This window comes from Centrocercus urophasianus, unplaced genomic scaffold, assembly GCF_019232065.1.
Source record: "Centrocercus urophasianus isolate 14NV4802_14NV808 unplaced genomic scaffold, USGS_Curo_1.0 seq_18, whole genome shotgun sequence".
Lineage (NCBI taxonomy): Eukaryota > Metazoa > Chordata > Aves > Galliformes > Phasianidae > Centrocercus > Centrocercus urophasianus.
In genome coordinates, this window is record NW_024884733.1 from 6993882 (window position 1) to 7013509 (window position 19628).

Genomic DNA, 19628 nt, shown 5'->3' on the forward strand with positions numbered 1-19628 from the left:
GGTCTCGGGGATGTTGTCAGGACGCCGGCGGGCGGGGCCGCGTGTGGGGGTGCGGGACCCGCTTGGGGCCGCTCCGAGCGCTCACGACCGGCTCCGCCGCCCCCGGCTCCGTCGGGCCCTTCGCATTCCTTCGCTCGAAGGGATCCGCCTCGGGACCGCGCCGCTGCTCGGGGTCGGAGGTCGCGCTGGCCCGGGTGGGCCACGCCCCGCGGCATCGAAGGCAAGTGGCAGCGGCCGGGGCGGCTGTGGCGCGGTGGGCGGGAGGCTGAGGGCTGCTGCGCCGTGCGTTCGCACACGGGGCGGGCTGCGGGCTCCCGGTGGGTCCTGCAGGGCCCAAGTAGCCTGGTGTCGGCTGCAGGGCTCTCCATTGGTCATCTGGGTCACGGGCTGTTAACGTTCCCCTTTTGAGCCGAATCAAGCATCGCTATCTAAAGCACTCACGTTGCTGTCAGGGCTCTGCTGTGCTTTAGGAGTGCTGAGCTCCACAGCTGACCTCACGTTACTGAAAGGGGGGGGTAAACGTGGTTTCTCGCAGAAAGCATATCTGGATTTTGAGGACAATTTTGAATGTTGACTTTAAACTTTACAGGCTTTTTTTTTTTTCTTTTAATAAAGCATCAAACTCAGTCAAACTCCATGTTTTCACTGCAAAGTTTGTTTCATCATCAGCCTAAAAACCTATGGTTCTATTAAAGCTTTCTGCTCCAGATGGATTATTTTCACACGTAACTGAAACTTGCATTGTATAGCATGTCTTAAGAAAACCAGCAGTAATTTGTAGCAGTCATAGAAAATGTGGTAGAGATCAGCTTGTGAACTCAATTGTGTTAGGGTAAATATGGGTATCAATGTGCTCCTCAGTACTTAAGCTCCATATGGGCTGCTACATGCCAGGCAAAACCGTGTTTTGCTTACAGGTTAATTTATGTTGTGCTTGAAATGTATACATTCCTTTACTGTTGTTTTTACTTTCCTCTCTGGAAGACAGTATGGTAGATTATATTTTTTCTTTTGATAGACTCCACGAAGAAGTTACATTTACAAATGGTTAAAACTACGGAAGTGAAATGAATTTATAGCAATTCTTTTCTAAAACTAATAGTTTAATTTCACCATCTCAGTGTTGATCATGGATATTCACTGGTAATATTTCTCCTGTTAGTGGGAGCATGTTCAAACTGGGCAGGTTCATACCAATACTCATTCATTCATTTCTTTTGTTATATTTAGTGTGTGACTTAAGGCTTTTCACATTGTTAATTGCATTCAAGTAACTCAGAAGCTGAGAATATTCCAGAGCCAAAATAGTACTGCTGAATTTTCCATCAGGGCTTGAAATTCACATTGTTACAGCTCAGAAGCAATAGTAGGGTTTTGGTAAAGCACCCATTCAATGCATATTTGCATTTAGTCATCTGCAGGAATGAGATTTGTCTGTGTTTTAGAGATGTGAGAGGAAGAAACTAACAGTGAAGTGTGGGCAGAGGATAGGGACTAGATAGCAAGGTGGAGTAGCTTTGGGAGCTTGGTACTCTAAAATACTAAATAGGATTAAGAAGCAGCCAGTATGATTTAAATAGTTCAATGCTGAATAAGGAAGGGCTTTTTAAAAAAAAAAAAAACAATCTGTGTTAGGATCCACGACATTCTGTTGATTTGAACTGCTCTTTTAAGTCCCCTGAGGCAGCTCCTCCTGCCAGGAGGACAGGTTCTACAGGCCATAACCTGAGTGTGCTCACTGGCACTGCAGCAGGTAGGTGTCACAGGCTGCAGGAGAGAGAGAAGCTGTGGTCACTCTCTGCCCAAGAGGCAGGCAGCAGTGATTCCCAGCCTCCTGTGAACAAACCCTCCCTGGTCCTACTCCCCACTCGCTGTCCCAGGGCCGAGTCCCTGCAACACTCACCTCAGCTGCTATGTCCCCTTGCTCAGGAACCCCCAAATCCATTGGTGTGTGCATTCAGTCACCAGCCTGGGTCTCCATCACCTTCTATTGATCAGTGATTTTCTTTTGTACTGGTGATTTGGAAAAATAAAATTTGCAAATTTACTGTCTCCAAAGTTATTTACCTTCTGTGAACTATTTCCTCTCTGAAACTAGAGACTGTTTTTTGCTGTTCTGGTTTAGATAAAATACAAACTGGTGGCAATCTCTGCAGTAGGCTTGCCTTTTACACCAAGTGCTGATGTAATAGCACATTGTTAGCTTATGCTTTCCTATGAAACCTACTCTATGGGACCTGCTGTAGCAGGGGGTTGGACTAAATCATCCTCAGAAGTCCTTTCCAACCTGTACAGTTCTGCAGTAAGTATAACAGAGGGAAATCCCAGCCTCTGCAATTTGAACGGTAAGAATAAGATTTACTGCAAATATGCCCTTTTATTGAGAAAATTGTTAACTAGAGCTGTGGCTCACATGCCAAAGACTGATCCAAAGGAAATAAGTGTCACTGAAATACTAAAAGCAGCTCAATTTGAGTGCGTTGAAATAAGCAATAGGCCTGGTTCTTCCAAAACAATTGCTTGGATCTAAAGGGATCTCTACATGTTTATACATGGCCTGTAGGAATTAGACATGAAATCATATAACCTCTATTCTTGGTGACCTAGCCTGGAGATTCAGCAGCCTCCATAGGCATCTTAAGTGCCAAAAGAGGCAAATGATGATAAGAGGAAGTTTTCCACTACAGATGGTGAGGCCATGGTACGGGCTACCCAGAGAAGTTGTAGATATACTGTCTTGAATCCCTACAGAGATTAGGCTAGGTGGGATCCTGGGCAGCCTGATGTGGTACCCAGTTAGCAGTTGGGATCCTGCCCATAGCAGCAGATTGGAACCAGATGAACGTGAAGTCTTTTCTATCCTGAACCATTCTATGATCCCTATCCACAACCATAGGCACCTATGGGTGCCTTCTAGTTCAGGATATTCTATGATTTTATCTGTAGGATTAGAAGTGTGAAAATTATTCCAATTAAGTTTTGTTCCCATTTTCAAGTGAGGATAATGGTAGCCAATTTATAATAATGATTATAAAACTACACACAAGGACAACATAATTTCATCAGGTGAGAAGTAAAATGGGCACATATAATGATACAATAGAATGATTATAATTTTTAGCTACAGCAAATAAGAATGAGCCCAAGTGTAGCAACCACAAACACAGAAATGAAGAAAAAAGAGCTACTTACCTTTAGAAGACCTCAGATAGGCAGGGATATCCAACAAGGAATACTCTCACCTCCACTGCCAACCCTTAAATGAGGTCTGGGAAGGGTGGATCCTGGCTCCAGCCCTTCCATCACTCAGGTTCATTGCACACATCTGAGCTCCCCTGGGTAGGTCCTGCCTTCCTAGCAGGTACTCAATCATTGCTTCAAGCTGTGACTTAGCATTTCTGCTACAGTATTTAAATGGCACCAATGCAAATTGAAAACATAGGAGAAAATACAAAAAAAAATTAAGGAATTGTGTTTATATTTATCTAATACAATCTTTTTGGATAAATGTTATAATCTGTGAGATTATAAGTGTTTTGTTTAACTGGAGATGTGGCCCTTCCAGTTCATTATAAGCCTTGGTAACCCATCAGTGGGTGAGAAGACACTTCTTACTTGCCTCATTTTAATGTAATGTACGTTAAGGCACAGATATGGAAGCTGCAAAGGAATTATTTCATAGATTTCATCTGTGTGGAGATCTAGTTATTCATGCAGAATCCTGTATGCTTCCTGTTCTTAGTTATACTTGAGGGTAATGGTGTTTTTCCATTACCTGTTAATGTGGCTGGGAGTTGTTTTTTTTTTTTTTTTTTTGGTGTTTTGTTTAGTTGGTTTTTTGGTTTGTTGGCTTATTTCCCCTGAAAAAATGTACTAATGCACTCTGAATGGGGTTTTTGGATTTTTGTTTGGGGCTTTACAAAATATTACTGTATTGGAACTGTTGAGTCAGGCCTGAAGCACTGATTGAACACCTGGGAAAAGGTCCTGGTCAGCCCTGGGAGCACAGGTGAAGGCAGTTCAGCTGTGTGAGCAGAAGGGGTGGAGCCTGGCTGCACCTCTCTTAGAGCTCATTTAAGGGCTGACCCTCACTGGGGGCTGTATAGTGAAGATGTATGCGTTTATTGTTATTATACTTTTTTAAACTAAGAGCTCAGCTTTTATCTCATTTAAATTTCATTTTTATTATTTTAGTAGCCTATAGAATGTGGTGGGGGCTGCTGATGGTTGTTTGTTTTTTTAATTCTGGATACAGGTAGCATATCACTGTAGGTAGGCAAGAATGGAGGAAGGGTAATTCCCTTGAAGTAAGGGAAGTCATAAATCATTGTGTAATATTTTGCTTATCTCTATTGGGAAGAAAAGTTCTTTCTCTGTTCATCATCAAAGGCAGCTATGTGCCTACCTAAAGATGGGTAAGTGGATTTCTTGGAAATGCCACTTGTGGGTGCATGCTTTATGTAGAGTTTAGATTGCTCTATGTGTATGTAGCATGGTAACTGAGCTATTTAATGTCTTTTTATTGTTAGATGAGAACTGAGGAAACTGTGTTTATTGTTGTTTTGTGAATGTTTTTGGGACAGTGATGACAGTGATGACTGGATCAGGCTGATCTTTAAGATCGGTGATTCTATGATAGTTGACCATGGAGGTGTGTGCTGTGTCAAGGAGCAGAGGTGGACTTTAGAATGCAGCAGCTTTAATAAGACTGATTGATGAAGATGGAGGTTATAAAGTGTTTTTTTTTTTTTTTTTCCTCATTACCCTGCTGACTGAATTCTACTTAAGTTTATTTCAGCTTCCATATTATGGGCTGAATATTACCATCCTAATGTTCTTCAAGTAAGAACAGTATTGTTGCATATAGATACTCCTGTGGAATTCTTGAAACTCAGGAATATATGAAGAACTGAAGGATTGTATTCTCATGGTGCTTTCTTTCCTTTTTACTAAAAATGTAAAGCAGTACAGAATTTCTGTGTTTTTTTAGGTCTCATTTGATGCAGCAGACTATTTGAGCTTCTAATACAGTTTCATTTTCTTTTTCTTGAGCTACTGTCAGTTGTTAAGAAGCTATTGTGTAAAAAGCCTCACTGAAACCCACTGTATTTAAATTCTCAATCTTCTGATTAAATATTCTTCCAGCATTTTACTTTATTTTAGCATTGTGTTTCTTCACTTGGTGAGTTCTATCATCCTTCCGCGAAATGGAGTGGAGCAAGATCCTGATTTTGTCCAAATTCAGCATGCAAACCAAAAACCTACTTAGAAAAGTAGTGTAACATATTTGTGGCAAAGAAAAGTGACGTGACCTCTGTTTTAAAAGTAAAGCTCTTCATTAAGAGAGTGGTGAGGTGCTGGAACAGCTGCCCAGAGAGGTTGTGGATGTCCCGTCCCTGGAGTTGTTCAAAGCCAGATTGGATGGGGCCCTGGGCAGCCTGGTCTAGATTAAATGGGGAGGTTGGTGGCCCTGCATGTGGCAGGGGGTTGGAGATTCATGATCCTTGAGGTCCCTTCCAACTGTGGCCAGTCTGTGATTATGTGATTTTTCTCTATACCACTGGTTGGCATAAAGTGGTTCCTAGGGAAACTACTACTAATTAAGGGAATTAATTCATTGTTGTTGTAACTTGGGAGGTAGGGAAAAAATTTCCAATCTCTCATTGGGTTTAGTTATTGTTGGGAGGTAGGGAAAAAATTCCCAATCTCTCATTGGGTTTAGTTATTGCACACTTAGAGCATACTTGTAATAAGCTTATGAAGAAAAAAGGCAAGGTGTATAGATCTGATGTATGTACTTAAGTTAGAACTGAGAAAGGGATATAGTCAGAAAGCTTTTGTAGTAGTTTTAAATGAACATTACCATTCTTTCAGCAGCCCTCTTGGAAGTGCAAACAATGGAGGACGAGGCAAACCAAGTGCAACCCCCGAATGAAATGCAGGTGCCGAACTCCGACAGCAATTACGTGTGGCACGTCACCGACATGAATCGACTGCACCGCTTCTTGTGCTTTGGTTCAGAAGGTGGTTCTTACTGCGTCAAGGAGCAGAGGCTGGGCTTTGAAAATGCAGCAGCTTTAATGAGACTGATTGAGGAAGGCAGAGGTTGTGAAGTTGTTCAGGAAATTAAGACATTCAGTCAAGAAGGCAGAACAGCCAGACAAGAGCCCCTGCTTTTTGCACTTGCGATCTGTTCGCAGTGTTCTGATGCAAAAACAAAACAAGCAGCGTTTAAAGCTGTTCCTGAGGTGTGCTGCGTACCAACTCATCTCTTTACTTTCATCCAGTTTAAAAAAGATTTGAAGGAGGGTATGAAGTGTGGCATGTGGGGCCGTGCGCTGAGAAAAGCTGTGGCAGATTGGTACAATGGAAAGAATGGCATGGCTGTTGCGTTAGCAGTTACAAAATATAAACAGAGAAGTGGTTGGTCTCATAAAGATCTTCTGAGATTGTCCCACCTGAAACCTGCCAGCGAAGGTAATACGTTTTCATCCACCTGAAAATACTTCATTTTAAACCTGTAATATTAACAGTGGAATAATTTTGGAAACATGAATACCTGTGTTATCCCCAATAGGGGCTGATTTCATGTCTGGTGTGCGTAGCCAATAAGTGCACAGAGTTGGAATCCACATAAAGGTCTCTATTTCAGTTCTGCACAGAATCAGGTGCTTAGCTATCCTTTGCAAAGTAAGCACACCCCTGACTAGAAGTGGTTATAGATAGCTGTTTACAGAATTACTTCTCTATGCAGTTTCTAATTGGTTATTCTGTTTCATCTTTAAAACACGCATATCATAGGGCTAGAAGATGGTACATCTGGGAAGGAATAGCTGCTGTTACATTCCCATCTCATTTCCATGCAAGAGTGTATGATCTTTAATGTGCTAGTAACCCTTAATAAGCCTGAAGGTCCCTCACTGGGCGTTTATCTTTCCTTTTTTGTTCATGTTAGCTTGTTGTCATGTACTTGCTTGTGAAGTCATAAACAATCTGACTACGTGTTTTTCACATACTTGTGGTCATATGTTTGTACTGGCTTGACCTTGGTTGTCTATACCAGTGTGGAATGATGATTTCTTAGCAATTGTATTGTATAAATTACACTGTAAAGATGTGAGGGATCATGTCAGAAATGTAACTGTCTTCAAGGTAAAAAGTCTAGTTTTACTTTCCTTATGTTAAGAGAAGGTCAAATAATATAATAGTTCCAGTTTGTTCCTATCTATTTACAAATGCTGAAATAATGCTTTTTCATTAATCAGGAAGAGTGATGGTTTGGAATCCATTAGGCTCTTTATTTTCAGGGAAAATAACACAGTAATCAAGATAGCTGTTTTAAATTGTATGGAGCTGACCCTCTTTAGAACTGATCATCAGGTCTGGGAAGTTCCTGTTATATTCTTTTCATTGTTTCTTCATTTGGTTTTTAACAAAAAATGACCTGCTAACTTGTTTGCTGGAGTGACAGATGTCAGTATAAAGATTGTAATCCTGCTTGGAAAATATTTTCCTCTTCTATAGGTGTAGCTATTGTCACTAAATACATCACCAAAGGGTGGAAAGATGTCCAAGAAGCTTACAAAGACAAAGCAGTTTCTGCTGAGACTGAAAAGCTTTTAAAATACCTGGAGGCTGTGGACAGAGTGAAACACACAAAAGATGAATTGGAGGTTATTCATTTAATAGAGGAATATGGTCTTGTTAGGGAACATCTATTGACAAACCATCTGAAATCTAAAGAGGTAGGTTAACTTAAGGAGCTTTGTATTCTCCTTACAGTAACACTTAGAATATTAAGATTTCTGTTTAAAAAAAAAAAATACCCTTCTGCTATTTTTTTCCAAATTATTTACACAAGTAGGTAATTATAGAACAAATCTTCACGTAACTTGCACACTTATTTTAAAATACACTTAATTAACATGCAGGTGTCAGTTCTTGTACTTGGGAATCTCATCTTGTTTTCCTTATTGTTTGCTCGGAGGTTTGGAAGGCGTTGCTGAAGGACATGCCCATTTCTGTGTTGTTGAGAAATCTAGGGAAGATGACTGCAAATTCAGTCCTTGAACCACGGGGCTCAGAAGTGGCAATAGTATGTGAAAGACTGCGAAATGAGAAACTGCTAAAAAAGGTAAAATTAATAAATGAATAAATTCATAATCATTGCCAACCTTTGACTCTTAATGTCTTCCTGAACTGTTCCTTTAGGCAACCCCTTCATGAAATATAGGAAGGAGTCTTTAAGAAATTTGTAGCTTATTCTTTTAAAAAACTGCGTAACTTGTTTACAGATGAGGTGTACTGACATCTGCTATCTTATACTGAGGCCATGGCAAGCTTTGCCTGATGGGTTCATCCGTTGTTTGTAAATCTTGTAATTTAGAGTCAGCCATACAATCCTAAAAAAGTGAATGGAAGGCACTTTTATGAGATCCCAGGAAGTGAATGAAGTAATTAGCTTAGCCTCTGAGAGGAAAAAGTGACAGAAAAGGAAGCCTTTCTCCTTTCACGTTGATTTACAGTCCATCAGAGGCAATACAGTAAGAGGGAAGAAGGGTTCTCCAAAGGCAATCCCTAGGAGTGTATTGGGAAATAGAGAAGGTGAGTGACTTTCTGATAGTTCTTTTTTAAGTTAAGTTGATTAGTGGAATTGAACACAACAATTCCCTTTTTTCCTGTCTCACTGCTCTTTCCTTTCTGTTGTTTCTTCTTTAATTCTGTGTAATTACTGATGCACTGGAGAAAGGGATGCAAAGGTGGTAGGATAATACCTTGATAGAGGAAAGATGAGACAGGCATTCAGCTTTCCTAAGTTTTGCTGCTGGTGATTAATGACTTGAACATCTCCAAGAGGAAAGAAGCAATGTTTGTAACTCAGTAAATGAGTAAAGTGAAGCCATTTGAAATATTATGCAGCAGCAGCCACTACACAAACTCTTCAAAAATAATTAAAGCATGCAGATTTTGCATTATAGTCTTCATTTTAGTTTGTGCTGCTTCTTAATATGTTCTTAGTAAGTTCAGGCTTCTGAAAAGTTACTTAATTACTTTGCCTGTAGGGTAGAATACATCCATTCCATGTATTGGTTGCATTAGAAACCTATAAATCTGGACATGGAAGCAGAGGGAAGCTTTGGTGGCGTCCTGATGAAGACATTTTAGAAGCTCTAGATGCTTCATTCTACAAAACTTTTGAGGTAATGTAATTCTATTTACTAGGCTTACGTCTATTTTCTGGAAGCTTATAAAAAATATAAGTAAATGTTTACTGGTTGAATAAGAGTTTTCAAACTTGATAACAAAAATCTTAATGATTTTAACTAAATGAGGGAAGGGGGAAAAAAAAACTACTTAGTTTTTGGCAATGCAATAGCATCCTGTAATTTTGTCCTGAAAAAAATTAAAAACCAAAACACATCTAGGTGGCAGACAGAAGGAAGAACAAATTAATAATTTTTTTGTACATGTTCTCATTTGTCTTTCCTTTTAGACACTTGAACCAACAGGAAAACGTTTCTTAATTGCAGTTGATGTCAGTGCATCAATGACTCAAAAAGTTCTGGGCAGTGTGCTGAACGCTAACACGGTTGCAGCAGCAATGTGCATGGTGAGGCATTAAATTTCTCTATGTGTAACTACATGCAACTTGAGCTGTGATTCTGAAACAGAGGTACTCTATAGCTGGTTAGAAATCAGGAGGAAGCTGCTCTATAGTATTCTTTTACATGTAGAAGATATGACAGTGTGCCATACTGATAGTTCAAATGCTTAATCACAGAATCAGAGTGGCCTGGGTTGGAAGGGAACTCAAGGATTGTGAATCTCTAACCTCCCCTCACCACAGGCAGGGCCACCAATCTCCCCATTTAATAGTAGACCAGGCTGCCCAGGGCCACATCCAACCTGGCCTTGAACACCTCCCAGCGACCAATTTCCAGTTGTAATCAAAGTGGTTAAGGCTGCTTTTTCACTCAGCTTAACTGAAAATACATAGAAAACAATTCAGAAGCGTTGATAATTTAATACAGATTGGATTAAGAAAACTTGGGGTAATTTTTATATGCATTTGAACTATCAATGGTTCCTCTGTATTGCAGTAGCTTTTGCCTCTGTTTGGTATTGTACAGTTTCATGTGTGTTTATATTAGAGTGGAACTTGTTTGGTTTTAAACATGTAGTGTTTTATGTCAGAAGGTAGAGAAGCAAGGAAATACATTTAGTAACAGTAATTAGAACAGCTCTTAAGCTCTGATTTTTTTTTTTTTTTTTGTGGTGTTGTTTGTTCACAAATTGCAGAATATTTAAAATGCGGGCTGAAACTTTAGCGTATATGAGTCCCAGTGACTTAAGGATGTGATGTGTTCACCAGGGAGTATCTTGATTTGGGCAATAAAATTTCTAAACAACTCTTTTTTTGTCTTCCTCTTCCTCAGGCTGTAGCACGTGTTGAGAAGGATTCCCATGTTGTTGCCTTTTCGCATGAAATGGTCCCTTGTCCTGTGACAGCTGATATGATGTTACCTCAAGTATTAGTGAAAATGTATGAAGTATGTAAAATTAAAATAAAATAAAATAAAATTGGGAGACTGCCCTTGCTAACATCAGAGTTGAGAGGTCTCAGCAATTACATGATTTGCATTTTATTTTGTTTGCAATCATTCTTGGTGTGTTTAGATGATATCTGTATTGTAAACCACAGGAATCTTTCCCTCCCTTTTATTTAGGGAATGTTCAACTAGAGTGATTATTTTGACTTCCTGAATATTAAATAATGACGTTGACAATGGCATTACTAGTTCACAATGCTTACTTTAAAAAGAATAAATAAATAGGCAGAACAGAAGTGAATTGAACGAATGAAGTGTTGTTTAACAAAGAGGCCTCTGAATATAACAAAACATGAAGCTTACCTAAGAAGCCTTTTTTCCATGGCTTACTAATTTCTGTAGTAATATATATTCCATGTATATGCTTTTTTTTTTTAAGATTCCAATGGGTACCACTGATTGTTCCCTTCCAATGATATGGGCTCAGAAAACACAGACAGCTGCTGATGTCTTCATTGTATTTACTGATAACGAGACTTTTGCTGGAAATACTCATCCTGCAACAGCTCTTAGAGAGTACAGGGAGGTAAATATACTTCTGAGTGCTTGCAATCGATCAATGCAATACAAAATATGTCACTGCTGTCCATGTTTTAGAGACTTAACAAGTTGTGGCTATATGAAGTGAATACTAATTTATACAGTGTTAAAAAAATTATATTTTCTACTTTGAATTAGTGGAAATAATTGTACATAGTTAATGATACTGAATTACTAAAAGGATTTGTGATTAACCTACTCTGCTTTGGCATTCAGGGAATATATGAATTTCTGCATTCTATATGATTGATCTAATAAGTTCTAATACAAATAAGTTAATTGTTGAAAGTTCTTAAATTTATTTCTCTGAGCTTAGTGTTACTGTTTAACTTGGATCTCTGCATTAGATTCCCCCAGACTATAAATGAAGTAATGAAGGTAACCTGTAGAGAATGAGGTGATAGTATCCTGTGAAGAAAGTTCTGTACATTTCAAAGGGGCTGTGTAGGCTGTGTAGCTGCAATGTTTGGAAACGGAACTAAGAAAAATACCTTCTTGCCAGCACATTGCTATTAAAACTATGACTTGAACAGCAATCTTTCATGCTTTAAGGGAAGTGTTTTTAAGTTAATATACCTTAAACTACCAATACAACTGTGTATGGGCGTTGTCATTTGAATCATATTCAGTAATATGAAATTAATACCTAAATCTTTAACTTGTGTGGTGAAACTCTGGCAGAGTTATTTGTAGAGCTTAGTTCCCATGCCTACATTTGTGCTTTTGACATGGTGTTTCTGTACTCTGATCTTCCTAAGAGTTGTTTTGCTTCACCTTACATGTTGCTAATCTATGAATTTGGCTCATGTAGTTGAATTGTTCAGGCCACAGCTGTTTTTGTTGTTTAACCAACATTTGGAAATCCTTGCCTTAGACAAAAATACACTCTGACTTTTATTAGATGATTTATTATCATCAGATCTCAATATTTTCAAATAGCAAGCAGTGTTGACATCTGAAATGATCTATGAAACTTAATATTGTAGGAAAGTTTTTTTTTTTTTAATATCCTTCATTGTAATTCATTTTATTTTAATGTCACTGATGTTTCTATTGCAACTTAGTGTTAACAGACAGTCTGCTATTCTTGTCATGACACGTCTGGTTTCTATCAGTTTCTGTGCCTTTTCAGACAATGGCTTACGTAGGCAGGATTGCAAGATTTGGCCTGTGGCATGTTTCAGTTACTGTGCTCTGAAAATATCTTTTTGTTTTTCTTCTAGAAAATGGGTATTCCTGCTAAATTGATTGTATGTGGAATGACATCAAATGGTTTTACGATCGCCGATCCAGATGACAGAGGCATGTTGGATGTATGTGGTTTTGATGCTGGAGCTCTGGATGTTATTCGAAACTTCATTTTGGATTTGATTTAATTTTCTAGGCATCTGTTCTTCCCTGTGGGTCCATTGCTGGCAACAGACTTAACCCTGGGAACCCCTGGCCAAATGTACTTTATTAGAATATGGCACATAATATACTTATCAAAAATGTTCCCTTTTTGTGAGGGGAAAGCAAGAAAAGCAGATGATAAATCACTTTTCTCCTTTTTTCCTGTTGTGCAAAAAATAAAACAACGATGGGAAGTTTGCTAAAAGTTACGGGATTACACAACATGTAATTTAATTTCATTTATAATAGATCATGAACACTGAGATGTTTTCCCCCCACTGCTGTGTGATGGTTGTTTACAAGAATAAATTGATGAATTATTCCTAGGATGGGGCAGGAAAGAAAAGTGGTTTTAGCTTTTTAATAGTGTCAGTTTAACAGCAGGTTAGTTGAGTGTGTTTTTTTTCCTTGGGCCTTTTTAAAATTTTGGTATTTTCAGCAAATTCCTAAGCTTCAACGGTTTCCATTGTCATACTTTGGGTCTACGAAAACCCATTTTCTGGCACAGGTAAGACCGCGCAACTGTGAAGTATAAATGTTACCCAGTGAAATTTCACACTGATAAACCTGAAAGGGGAAGAGTTCATGCTAAATCTTCTAGCAGGGATATCTGGATTTCTACGAAAAAAAAAAAGTTCTTAGGAGTAATTTCTGCAGTTTCAGAAGCACTGTGTTAGGGTTTGTGTGCTTCAGAGAAAATTTTACAGATTTGCTAGGCCTGGAAATGTCTGGGAAACCACATTCAGAGCTTGCTGTGACTTCAGGCAGCAGCAGCATGCTTTTCAGTGAGGAAGATCAGCAAGTGCATGCATCTTAGCCTACTCTTGAAAGCTGAATGGCAACAACCAGAAACAAATAACCACATTTTCTTCAAAAGAATGTATTCAATGACACGTAAATAATCTTCTTGATGCAAATACTTCATTTTTACAGTCTTTTTGTAGATGAACACTACTTCTGATTTCTTAATTTAATCTAATGCTTTTCAAAACTACCTCCAGTTTATAGTGACCAATTATTAACTTTTATGAAATATACAGTTGCCTCGTTCTCAAAATCTTGTTTAGGAAGTGACTGAAGCTAGATTTTTCTTTTTTTTCATTCTGATAGTAAGAGTGTGAGGAAAGAAGGAAAAAGCTAGTGAATATCTTACCACTTAGGAACAGGGACTGATAACAACTCGTGTGTATATGTATTTAAAATGCTGTGTATGTGTTTATAGATGTGTGTGTGTGGGGGGGGGAAGTTAGAAGATCTCTTTAGGAGATCGCAGTCTTAGAGTTTTTTTCATTGATGGTTTTATCACTTCTCATCAGACATTTTATGTCAGCCTCTTTTGTGATAATTCTATTTTAAACAGTGAATTTGATGTTAATTTGAAGATAAGTATGGTTTATAAAAATAACCCAACTGTGGTAAATGACATGTAAGAACATATTTTTCTGCCTAAAAAAGCAAGCTTTTAACTGTAAAATTCAAGCTCATATTATACTTTTGATACCTCTAATTATGCGTCCTACATATTGACTATAAATCCAAAGCTGCGGTTCTGTAGGATGGATATCTATTTGGTGCTATCTAAAATGAGATTACATGTTTCTGAAGGTATTCTGCTACAGATTTATACTCTACCTTAACAAATGAAAATGGCAAGGGAGTCCTTTTCTGACACTAAGAAACAACAGAATTGTTTTAAATCCATGTCTTTAAAGAGCGGATGGTAGGTGTGTTAGTTTTCAGGGAACGTGAATCAAGTTACTTCTGGATTATCACTGCTATTACAATGCAGCTCTGTTAGAATGCTTGAAGAACACTTTGCTAGCACCAGCTGGTCAGGTAACACACAGAAACAAACAAGTGTTCCTACAAAAAACTAACAAAATAACACTTTGAATTTGGAAAAAAAAAAAATTGGTCTTTTCCTGTGGAAAAGCTTCCTACCGACTGTAGTCTCCTTGCTGAATAAACGTAATAAATACAGGGAATGAACGTACTTACATGTTAATTATTTCAAGTAAATGCACTGGTTTGGGAAATATTTTTGGTGGTAGTGTGTTTGAAATGAGACAGTAGTCAAACAACTGATCAGATGTTTCCTGTTAAGCTAGAGGTGTTGAAAATAACTGATGGCTAAGTATCTGTTGCAAGTACTTTTTCTTATTTGAAGTAGTATTTGTGAAGTAATAGGAATTGTGTTGGACTAAGTATGGAATGAGAAACTTGAACTGGTATTTCAAGTAACTTTTGGCAGTTAACTGCATAAATATACTGCAGGTAAAACATTAGTTATTAACAGTGACTGAAATTACAGTAGCATTGTGATGTTGAAAGTGGTTCCAGTTTAAAATATGATTCCTTGAAGTACAGGGAAGGTGAATTTTTCAGTAGGACTTATAGAAAATGTAGCTCTCTATCTGTTGATGCTAGATATAGTTATCTGTGCTGGAGTACATAATATGCCCCTAAATATTTTCCTTAACTCCATATCAAAAAATCTTGTTAGAATATTTTATGCGGTGGCTGTCCAATGTAAAGCTAACACTGTTGAGATCCTGTTGTCATCTGCTCCCCCTTTAAAGTTTGCACAGAGGGAGAACCAAAGTGTTTCAGCTGTTAGCTTACTTGGTGGTGTGCTGACCCCTGTTCCTGCTGTCTTCTTTCTGGGGTTGTTACTGTCTTGTGTTAAGTGGCATAAGAATGATGATGCATTTTTCTTTTCCATAGGAAAAGTTGATGGGTTTTTTAATCTGCCTGCATGCTGGATTTCAGGAGGACAGTATGACTTATGTGCTATAATACACATTTCTCCTATAAACTGGTAATTCCTAAAATGGTACCTGAACACGTGAAGGGGCAGCGATTGTAATGTGTAATATAATGTGCTCTGATTCTTTTTAAACAAGACCTGAGACAAAATTGCTAGATTTAGGTGCTAATTCAATACACCATAAGTAACCTGCCCTTTCACTAAAGAGGAGACATGACTTTCTCAATTTGATAGTATCTTTTGCATTGGAGGAACACTTGGACTAATAAAACGAAAAATGGGGCTGTAATTGTGCTCTGCAGTTTACCTGTAAAATAGAACAGGAAAGAATTTAAAAATGGTGAAGTTTAGAATAAACACTTTAAGTCTAAAAGTGCAGCTGGGCGAATGCAGGTTTCCTGATACATGTCACCATTAATAGGCTTTCAGTTTGACTGTCATTTCAGTGTGATTCCCTAATAATTCTTAGTCTAAGACATAATAATCTAGTAATATTCAGGCACTTTACCATTAAGGAAAGGATCTAATGGTTGGCAGCACAGCTGAAGTAAAATGTTCATCTATAATGAAGAGCTGTAAGCGGTGGACATCAGAGGGGCAGGCTTTTTCACTGCAGTGATACACTTAAGAATATGGAAGGCTTCTAAATATAATACAATGAGTCACCATTGTATAATGAATCAAGACAGTTGTGATTTTGCCAAGAATTAAAATTTTGTGCCAGGAATTGTATAGCAAGAGAGAGTAGGGTTTGGGATGCTTGTAGAACTTAATTACACAGGGGCTTAATTTGCAGTTTTCTGTGCTTGAAGAAGTCTAAAGGTCAGTCTAGATTAGATACAAAGTTAGTGAGGCTGGTTTAACTGCCCAGTATGCAATGGCCGCTAAAAACTGGCTGTAAAGTAACTTGCTGCTTTAAACCACAGTTAAATAATTGTGGGAGCAGGATGTTGAGAGGCTATCTGATAGAGTGTATGTTCTTGGCTAAAGAAGAACACCAGTCATTTTGGAAATGTATTTTAACAATGGCTCCAACTGAAAAAAACACTAGGAAAATATTTTTCTCCATTGGAAGATACTGTTCTTCTTAATCGTGTGCCTAACTTGTAGCTGTCATACCTGAAGCACTACTGTTGGTTCCACTGATGTTTGGCTTTGGTATCACCATATTTTCCCATGTTCTGCTTTTCTCTGTTCATGTTGGCTTTTTTTCCCCATAATTCCAATCACTGAGTGAAATTTAGTTTATACTTGAATCTCTCTTCGCTCCATGCTCTCCTCCTCTCTTCTGTTGCCTGTGTTCTGCCTTTATGCCATTGTTGAGCATGATAGCTTAGCTAAGCAACTTATACCACAACTGATGTCATAGTACTTAATTTTAAAAGCAGGACAACTTTATTTACCTTTCTTTGGTTATATAATTCTCTAACAGAGTATTTAATTTGCTGTATTTATCAGATCTTTGGTTTTAAAAGTTGCATAAATTACAAAAGTATCTTTATTCTTTTAAAAATCCAGCGTCTGCTGTTGCAATTAAATGGTACTATTTTCACAGAACTATTTAAAAACGGCTTCTCAAATGTAAATCTTCTTTTCAGAATTAGTTTGGTGGGTCAGAGCTTTCCATTCCCTTTAATATTGTCAAGTTGCTGTTACATGCAGAACAAGAAAAACATGTGAATGAATACTCTAGATGAATGGGCAGCTTCTCTGCAATATTGAAAACATTTGAAGAATAGAATGTGTAGAAATAAAGCAGAGCACAAGTCAGTCATCTTGCTCACACTTTGTCTTGTTTGTTAAGCATTTTGCCAGTTTGTAAGTTTGTTTAGCTGCTTGCAGTGGTTCACAGAGTACAGATAAGTTTTGAGTAATTTTTTCCAATGGCTATTTTGCTGAAATGATAGATTTCATTGTACCACAACACAGTACAGTGTACAACGCTGCCAAGTAAGACTTAAGGGGGGAATGTAAAACAAGGCTGTATGCTGCTTTGAGCTAAGACTTTAACTTAAGCAGAAAGTATGATGTCTTTAAGTTAATGTGCTTAAAGTTGGATTGATGATTTTGATACTGTCAAATGTGGTTTCTCTGGGTATTTCTGCATTCTAAATCTATATATTTGCATATGTGTACATGGTATGTTGGGAACTTCTCAAATGCTTCGTTAACAAATAATGGAGATAGCTGTTTTCCTGATGATACCAGCTTTTTTTAAGTGCAACTAATGACAAAGAAATGTCTGTTCCATTATGTTCTCAACTAGAAGTGTAGTTCTACTCTTGAGGAAGAATCCTGTGAAAGAAATGAGCAGATAAGTGCATTCACAGTTCTGTCTGCTTTGTGAAATAACTGAGTTTGCTTCCAGCTTCTTAGGAGCGTGGTATTTGAGCTGGATGAGTGCTTATCTTAAGTATAATTCCTATTACAGAGGATTTTAGTGGGTAATTTTGAACATTCAAAGCCTAAGGAGAGACTTATGGTAAGATAAACAGCTTTTGTTCTAGAGATGATTTTTTGTTTTTTAAAAGCAACAGTTTTAATGATTGGCTTTGAATGCCTCCTTCCCCCCCTTTTTTTTCCCAGAGTAGAACCACACTTCAGCTGCCATATCATGTTTAAACAACTTAAACATAACGTGGTGGCTTTGTGCTACCTGGTAACGAAGCCACCGTCTTGCTGCTACTTTCTATGGAATTACACAAAATTAACAAGAAAATATTTGGATGGGGAGCCTTAATGCAGTTGAAAAAGAAACATAATTAACCCTCTGATTGCCTTAAGAACATGATTTTCTGTAATAAATTGGCACTTGTTGGACTCTGCAGGCAAACAGCATGCTTTCTCAACCATTGGAGTGGAATATTGCCTTAAGTGACAATGCCCTGAGACTTCTGAAATTTAGAACTCAAAGGGTTATTTTAAACTATATTGCATACCGTGAGTACTTACATTATGGATTTGCAGGCTTTCCAGGTGCACAATTATTAACCTTGTCAGAAAATATAACTGGCCTAAGAATGATGGGCAAAGAATACTTTGATACCAGCATATATGCAAAATAAATTCTTTTATTAAGTATAAATTTAGGGAGAGATGCACACTTGTTTGTTTAACTTAATAAGTGTTGTTGTCAAGAATTAAGACAATGATGAAATTAGAAAAAATAAGTAGTAAATTGCAATGGTAAAAACACGAGGTCAGTGTGTTATCTCTAATTACATGAATTAAAGATGCACAGTGCAGACCAGCTGCATACTGAACACTTTCTACAAATAATATTATTTAAATTTATTTCAAACCTGCATCCCAAAAAGGAAGCTGTCAAATTCAGATGATAGTCTTGCAATCCTAGTTAGCTAAAGATCAGTGTAGAGCTTTTGTTATCTTGAGGAGGGACTGAATAAAAATCCTTGACTAGCATTTTTAGTCTAAACTGTGCATCTTTAGTATTGTAATGGTCTCTTACTGAGGAAAGAAGTTTTTACTACTGACATATGAGCTTTCTTGAAATAACCAAGTCTTGGCATTGGTTGGTCTGGCTTTGGATGTACATTTTACTGAAACTATTGAATTTAGGTTTTTTAGACATTTAACTGCAAGTTAATACTGCTAGTAAATTGCATTTTTGACTGTAGAATATAAATACTAAATAAACTCTATGCATATTGGACTCATTGTGTGTGGCCTTAAGTGTCAAAATAGCACTGAATGGTTCATAACATAGTCTGTAGCTGCAGATTAGGCACAGGTGATCTGGCTTACACCTCGAAGATATTCCTGAATGACAGTATATAGACTGATACTGCAGAGTAAAGACCAAGGTGGTTACCTAATGTTGTAAAATTGCAAGCATCTTTTCCCTTTTTACTGCACCAATTAGAATTAAACTTCAGTAGTGAGGTGATCAGATATTGAAATTAGAGGGAGGCAAATGAAGTCAGACATCCTGCACCCTTCATATCCAGGCCTGGCACAAGAGAACAGCTCACTACTGCAATATGTCTGCTTCTGCAGACATATATGACAAAAGAACTAAAAGCAAGTTGGCTGGATTTGGAAGACTGCTGTAGATCTTCAGCAGATCTTAATGTATTTCAGTACTGTCAAAACCTAGCTGGTTTTAACATGATAACTGAGCTGTTAGCAAGCCTGGGTAGCTGAAGGTTTTGTTGGACTCTGATCAGATTGAGTGATTATGAAAGGCAATGATGAAACTAACTCACTTCTCCTACTCTCAGCTTCCATTAAAGTGAACAATGCATGTTGCCACTGGACTTCCTTGATTGATTCCATGTTTGCATAACTTGTTCCCATAA

General features: G+C 37.9%; 1 protein-coding gene across 3 annotated transcripts; it reads left to right on the forward strand.

The window, feature by feature from the left end:
- The first annotated feature begins 152 nt into the window (after positions 1-152).
- RO60 (Ro60, Y RNA binding protein) lies at positions 153-18982 on the forward strand. Of its 3 annotated transcripts, none has more exons than XM_042819517.1 (9): positions 153-220; positions 5875-6477; positions 7525-7745; positions 7988-8134; positions 9063-9200; positions 9494-9610; positions 10437-10550; positions 10990-11136; positions 12374-18982. In XM_042819517.1, exons 2-9 carry the CDS (start codon positions 5898-5900, stop codon positions 12524-12526), a joined length of 1617 nt encoding a protein of 538 aa, XP_042675451.1. In that variant the 5' UTR covers positions 153-220; positions 5875-5897; the 3' UTR covers positions 12527-18982. The 3 variants fall into 3 exon arrangements, with proteins under 3 accessions (XP_042675451.1, XP_042675452.1, XP_042675453.1); XM_042819518.1 differs by having other exon boundaries at positions 5878-6477; XM_042819519.1 differs by lacking the exon at positions 12374-18982 and having other exon boundaries at positions 10437-10543; positions 10990-11110.
- Positions 18983-19628: the final 646 nt, after the last annotated feature.

Excerpts from the sequence above, each read along its gene's own strand:
- RO60 (XM_042819517.1), top strand. The coding sequence starts at position 5,898 with ATGGAGGACGAGGCAAACCAAGTGCAACCCCCGAATGAAATGCAGGTG. Across the intron at positions 8,135-9,062 it reads ATGAGAAACTGCTAAAAAAG|GGTAGAATACATCCATTCCA; the intron begins GTAAAATTAATA and ends CTTTGCCTGTAG. Across the intron at positions 9,201-9,493 it reads CATTCTACAAAACTTTTGAG|ACACTTGAACCAACAGGAAA; the intron begins GTAATGTAATTC and ends CTTTCCTTTTAG.